Source organism: Lucilia sericata, unplaced genomic scaffold, assembly GCF_015586225.1.
Source record: "Lucilia sericata isolate MDLA Ls3-8-SP2 unplaced genomic scaffold, ASM1558622v1 Contig001201F_arrow, whole genome shotgun sequence".
NCBI lineage: Eukaryota > Metazoa > Arthropoda > Insecta > Diptera > Calliphoridae > Lucilia > Lucilia sericata.
In genome coordinates this window covers 140,629-147,151 of record NW_023995164.1, presented here as the reverse complement: position 1 = coordinate 147,151, position 6,523 = coordinate 140,629, and the positions used below count along the sequence as shown (strand labels likewise).

General features: G+C 31.2%; 2 protein-coding genes across 2 annotated transcripts in view; one reads left to right on the top strand and one right to left on the bottom strand.

Annotated features, from left to right (window-relative positions):
* Positions 1-14: 14 nt before the first annotated feature.
* On the bottom strand, positions 15-2,449 carry LOC119610466 (TBC1 domain family member 23-like). The gene is given in 4 exon segments (XM_037965689.1): positions 15-1,052; positions 1,110-1,333; positions 1,336-2,000; positions 2,216-2,449. Coding segments are annotated over 4 exon segments (1,944 nt in total). The 5' UTR covers positions 2,233-2,449.
* A 3,247-nt stretch (positions 2,450-5,696) lies between these two features.
* LOC119610468 (protein pinocchio) overlaps positions 5,697-6,523 on the top strand; it is a 51,588-nt gene continuing 50,761 nt past the window's right edge. Inside the window, exon 1 of the mRNA XM_037965691.1 lies at positions 5,697-6,271. The gene's annotated coding sequence lies outside the window, so the exon portion shown is untranslated. The remainder of the gene's footprint in view (positions 6,272-6,523) is intronic.

Genomic DNA, 6,523 nt, shown 5'->3' with positions numbered 1-6,523 from the left:
TTTAACAATACTCGCTAAGGTCGTCGTACTATAATCTGCGCCTGACCCTTGCCCAATTCACGTAATACTATCAAATGGGTGGGTGTTATAATCAAATGCGAGTCATACATATAACCATTGATGTGCACTTCTTGACATTTAAAGGCGTTCATAATGTCGGGAGATTTTAAATAGTTATTTAAGGTGACAATTTCTTTAGCATCACCAGGTAATTTTGTTGCCGCATTTGCGGGTGAATCCCGGTTATCGTCTTGTATATTATTTTCTCCTTCCAAGTCACCATCGTGTTCGTCATCAATACTGAAAACTGGAGCCACGTTGCGATAACGTTTACCATTTCTATCGGCTGCCGAGACATGACGTTGTTGTACAGCTGCTTGACTACCAGCCTCACCGGTGGCTGTTGTGGCACTAGCACCATTTGTAGGATTCACAATAATGTCTAATAGTTTACCTTTAACTTCGGCCGATTTCAATTTCATCACTTGGGAGAAGCGATTAAAGAAATCCGATGAAGAACCTTGTTTACTGTTTGCATCTCTTTTTGCTTGTCCTGCCTTAGATCTCATTTGTACGCCCTGAATTTCTGTAGAACTACTCTTACAGCATACCATACATTTTTTAGGATCATGATCCTCTAGACAATCAGCCATATGATCACCAAAATAGTCATGTATGGCATTATAGCCACCACTAAGCAGTGACACATATTGGGTGTTCTTTTGCAGAAATGAGGCTACCACCATGTGTGTATACTGATCCTCCTCGACGCGACCACTGCCCATAAAACATAAATGTTCACCACCAGCATTTGAATTGGCCTCTATTGATTGACGTTGAGCTGATAACAAGCCTTGGACGGCGGTAGCAAATGCTACCGGTTCTTGCAACATTAAATTGCAATCTAAATGAAAAGCTGTAGAAAGATGGCCGGCATTGTATTGATCTGCTGGCCGACAGTCAACTAAAAAGAAGCGTACAGCATCCGGTGATGTTAGATCAATCGATGAATTTTCTACTAATTCATAAACGGAAACGGGAAGACATAGCGCCTATAAAAAATATTCAATTTTATAAATGGGATTTTAAAAATATGTATTTCTCCTCACCTGTGACACTAGACAGGGTTCCTCTTGGGTTCTCTTTTCGTTTTGTTTACCATACAAAGCCTTAAGGAAATCAGTTTTAAATGAACTGGGTGTTTTCATTGAATAGTATTGAGCCAATGAGCAAAAATCAACTACATCATCGGTATCCAAGGCACAAGGCATATTGGATAATAATTTAATAATACTTTCTTTGGGAGCATCTTTCATGGCCAAAATTTGATCTCGCCATTGATTAGAATAATCAAACCCAAGAAAAATACCAAAAATGGATCAGCATGTTGGAAATACAAATCCCACATGGAAAGTATCACGGACAAACCACAGCTAGAGGCAAATATGCATTGAAACCACTGCTGCGAATACAAGTCGGGAGAAATCTTTTTGGTATCCAACATGGTACATAACTCCGGATCATGATAAAGTATTAGCAAGCGAAAGACATGGAAAACATTTCCTTTTGGTTTGCAGCCCTTGGGTATATAAGTGTCACGTATGGCTTCAAAGAGATTGTAGGTATCGGAACGATTTAGTTTTAAAGCCAACAACGGCAACAGCAACTCAATCCAACCATTATCGCTTTCATATTGAAGATTACGATTTTTGCAATAAAATGTTAATATTGATTCTAGATCCGATAAAACCGATACTTTATCCTCGTCATCATTGCCTATACGTTCCACCATTTTGTGGCAGTCTTCACGTAATTTGTTTTGAAAAGGCAAGTCGTAAATTTCGTTAAATAGAGACATCTGGTCACTTTTGTGTCTTACATCCAGACACACTTGCCATACATCTGGTCTAAGGGCCTCAGGTATGGCTTTACCTTGGCATATCGCATAAATGTCATTGACATTGCAGTCGTCCAATAGAGCAGACTCCAATTCTATGAGCCTACAAAGAGAGAGGAATGTAAGAAACAAAACTTTTTTATAAAATGACTCATATTTGGCAACATTATTAACAAAAATATTTGTAGGCCAAGGAATCAATCGACTATCTTTGTTACATTATTTATTATCTTTTAACAAAACCTACACACAAACTAGCAAATAGAGATAAGAAATTTACAAATTGCATATTTGTCTCTAATTTTTTTCACAACTTACCATAAATTGTCATCCATTTTTTTATTAACAACTATGTAAAATATTTAATTTCTTTACAATAACATGAAACAACACACCATAAGCTTTGAAATTTTAATAATAACAGTTAAATTTAATTATGGAAAACAATTCAAATTGCCAAAAACATTGAGAAAATTTCTTTAAAATTTTCTTATTTGACTTCGTTTTTTTTCTATTTGTTTTTTTTCTTTTCTTATAAGAATATAAATTGACGTAAACTGCTAGCTGTCATAATAAAAACATTTCATTATGGCAATTCTGTAATGATTTTATATGTTATCACTGCCTAGTGAATGCCAGCTAAAAACAAAAAGTTTGATGGAGTCCCTTTTTGTCGAGATACAGTTATATTTAACATAATTATGAGCTCAAAAGCCACAGACAAAAAGCGGTAGTGCCAAAAATATAAATAAATAAAATTATATTTAAAATTGCGACCTTTACCTTGCGCACAAGGACAGCCAGCCAATTGGTCGCACTGTATGGTTCTCCTTTGATATTTTTTCGATTGATATACATGATCCCTTCGACTGAGAACCAGGGTCGAATTTCAGACTTTTATTGAATATATCGATATCCTGATATCACACTAAATATTATAGACAACACACAGTGGTATAGGAAAAAAAAAGAGGGAAATAATTCGGTAACTTCTAAACGGTTAATCCGATTTTAATGAAATTTGGTATGCACAAAGAGGAGGTGTTGTCGAGTTTAGGTTTTGAATTTGGACCTTATAGGCCAACCAGGGGCCCGGCGGGGGGTCCTCAAATTAGGACACCTCGGCTATGTTAAATTTTTAAAACGATCCTATTTCTTCATTTGAGTTCCGATTTAAAAAAAATTTCGTATATAGAATCTCCTCATCGAGCACTATAAAAAATGTCGTCGTAGCAGTAAATTATCTCTTATAGTTTAGGAGATATTCGCATTTGAATATTAAAATTTTAAAATTTTTACCGTCCTTACTTTAGTTTTTTTGATAATAGCAGGTCCAAATATTTCCGATTTTCGCCATTTTTTTTATTTGCTTAACAACAAGTTTATATACCAAGCAGTGAAAGAATTATGTAAAAATCATGACTGAGTCCAAAGTTATAGGCATTTAAATTTAAAAAATTAAAAAAAGGCGATTTTTTTCATTTTTTTGGGAAAAAAGTATCTTTTTCTTTTTAAGTTATCTAAAAAGTTTCTAAGAAGATGTATATAGAATTTATACTTTTTGGAAAGCTGACTTTACATAAAATACGATAAATGAAACAAAACCTAAAAATTTTTGATACCGAGGGGACCAGGTCCATCCAAAAAAACCCTATTTTTTATGGAAAATTAAATTTTGAGCAAAAATTCTCAAATCGCATAGTCGATATCAAATTATAGTGACCTGTTTTATATGACCCAATAAGTTCTTAATCATTTTGTAACGGGTTTCGATAACCCCGCCCCTGGTATGGATATAATAGGCAAAAAACCAAAAAATCCCATTTTTGGGATTTTTTAAAACTTTTTTGGGAATTCCGGGATTTCTAATAAGAAAATTCGAAATTTTTATTTAATTTTGGATTTTGAGTAAAAAAATCTACCTAACTGTAAAATTTCATCAAAAAATATTCATAAATAAAATTTTTATTGCAATTTGAAAAATTTGTATCTTCGCAAAAACTGAATAAAAAACATTTTTTAATTTTTTTTAAAAAAAGTATTCCGCGAATTTTTTAATTTTCAAAAATTATATACAGTTTTGAAAAATAGACAAAATTACCTTTCCATTGATATATACATGCCTACCTAATGTTTTTTAAGTGACAAATTAATTAGGGAAAACTCAACATCTTTTAGAAAATTTGCCTAGCACTATTATTTTCATCCATAAGGTTAACTCTTAAATTTTACATATATGGATGAAAATAATAGTGCTAGGTAAATTTTCTAAAAGATGTTGAGTTTTCCCTAATTAATTTGTCACTTAAAAAACATTAGGTAGGCATGTTATATATCAATGGAAAGGTAATTTTGTCTATTTTTCAAAACTGTATATAATTTTTGAAAATTAAAAAATTCGCGGAATACTTTTTTTAAAAAAAATTAAAAAATGTTTTTTATTCAGTTTTTGCGAAGATACAAATTTTTCAAATTGCAATAAAAATTTTATTTATGAATATTTTTTGATGAAATTTTACAGTTAGGTAGATTTTTTTACTCAAAATCCAAAATTAAATAAAAATTTCGAATTTTCTTATTAGAAATCCCGGAATTCCCAAAAAAGTTTTAAAAAATCCCAAAAATGGGATTTTTTGGTTTTTTGCCTATTATATCCATACCAGGGGCGGGGTTATCGAAACCCGTTACAAAATGATTAAGAACTTATTGGGTCATATAAAACAGGTCACTATAATTTGATATCGACTATGCGATTTGAGAATTTTTGCTCAAAATTTAATTTTCCATAAAAAATAGGGTTTTTTTGGATGGACCTGGTCCCCTCGGTATCAAAAATTTTTAGGTTTTGTTTCATTTATCGTATTTTATGTAAAGTCAGCTTTCCAAAAAGTATAAATTCTATATACATCTTCTTAGAAACTTTTTAGATAACTTAAAAAGAAAAAGATACTTTTTTCCCAAAAAAATGACAAAAAATCGCCTTTTTTTTAATTTTTTAAATTTAAATGCCTATAACTTTGGACTCAGTCATGATTTTTACATAATTCTTTCACTGCTTGGTATATAAACTTGTTGTTAAGCAAATAAAAAAAATGGCGAAAATCGGAAATATTTGGACCTGCTATTATCAAAAAAACTAAAGTAAGGACGGTAAAAATTTTAAAATTTTAATATTCAAATGCGAATATCTCCTAAACTATAAGAGATAATTTACTGCTACGACGACATTTTTTATAGTGCTCGATGAGGAGATTCTATATACGAAATTTTTTTTAAATCGGAACTCAAATGAAGAAATAGGATCGTTTTAAAAATTTAACATAGCCGAGGTGTCCTAATTTGAGGACCCCCCGCCGGGCCCCTGGTTGGCCTATAAGGTCCAAATTCAAAAACCTAAACTCGACAACACCTCCTCTTTGTGCACACCAAATTTCATTAAAATCGGATTAACCGTTTAGAAGTTACCGAATTATTTCCCTCTTTTTTTTTCCTATACCACTGTGCAACATTTATGCCTTTCATATGATATACATGTACATATATATGTGAGAATTCTTACCCATGAATGAATGTAAGTTTCAATTAATATTTTCGAAAACACTGATTTCCATCAAATGCAAATATACAGCCCGATTACTAACTATAGTCGATATGTATCAATGAAATGATCTATTATACGTTTTTCCATTTCAGTCTTAAAGGGTTATTCATAATTTTTAATATCGTTGAAAATTTGAATAACACAACTGAAAAACGCCGTCGAAATGTTTCAATCAGCGACGCTGTAAAATTTGTCGGCGCAGCTCTTTGTTTTGTGTGTGTTGTGTTTTTTCTTAAAAACAACTGAATTTTTCTCAAATTACAAATTCTTGTAATTTACAAATAATTGCCAAATATTTAAGTAATTTGTGAATTAAATATTTCTATAAGTTTTTAATTGTTTTAAAGAAATTAAATCAAAAAAGTGTGGTGTTTTTTGGTGGAGCGTGTTTGTTGTAAAAAAAACTTGTCTGCCGAGGAAGAAAGAAAAAACAAGAAAATAATTTATGTTGTTTGTGTGTTTGTGTTTTTTCTTACAACTGAATAGTTTTTGCTAAGGTTTTAAATTCTTGTAATTTACAAATAATTGCCAAATTTTAGTGTAATTTGTGAATTAAAATATTACTATAAATTATTAATTGTTATAAAATTAAATAAACAATTGTGGTGTTTTTGCTGGAATTTGTTGCTGGAGAGTGGTTGTTTAAAAAACTTGTCTGCCGCGTTTCTTCCGTGTAATAAAAAAACATTTTTGCATAAATTAAAATAATTTTGCACTTATCTTTTTTCAATTTACTTAAAACGTAATTATTGTTTTACTTTTCATAAAGCTAAGTAGTATTCTTTTAATTTTATTTGCAAGCATATTGTTAAACTTCCAATAACTTTCCCTTTGTGATTTACACATTTTTTGGTGATAATTTTTTGTCTTTAGTTTTTTTTTTGGCATCATTTACAAATTTTCAGTTTTATTTATTTGCCCATGACTTTTATAAATGCTTTCAGCATGGTTGCCATAAAACGACGCATGACTTTGTAGGTTTTGCATCAATTCGTTCTTGTTGTTGTATTGCTTCCTCCTTGATG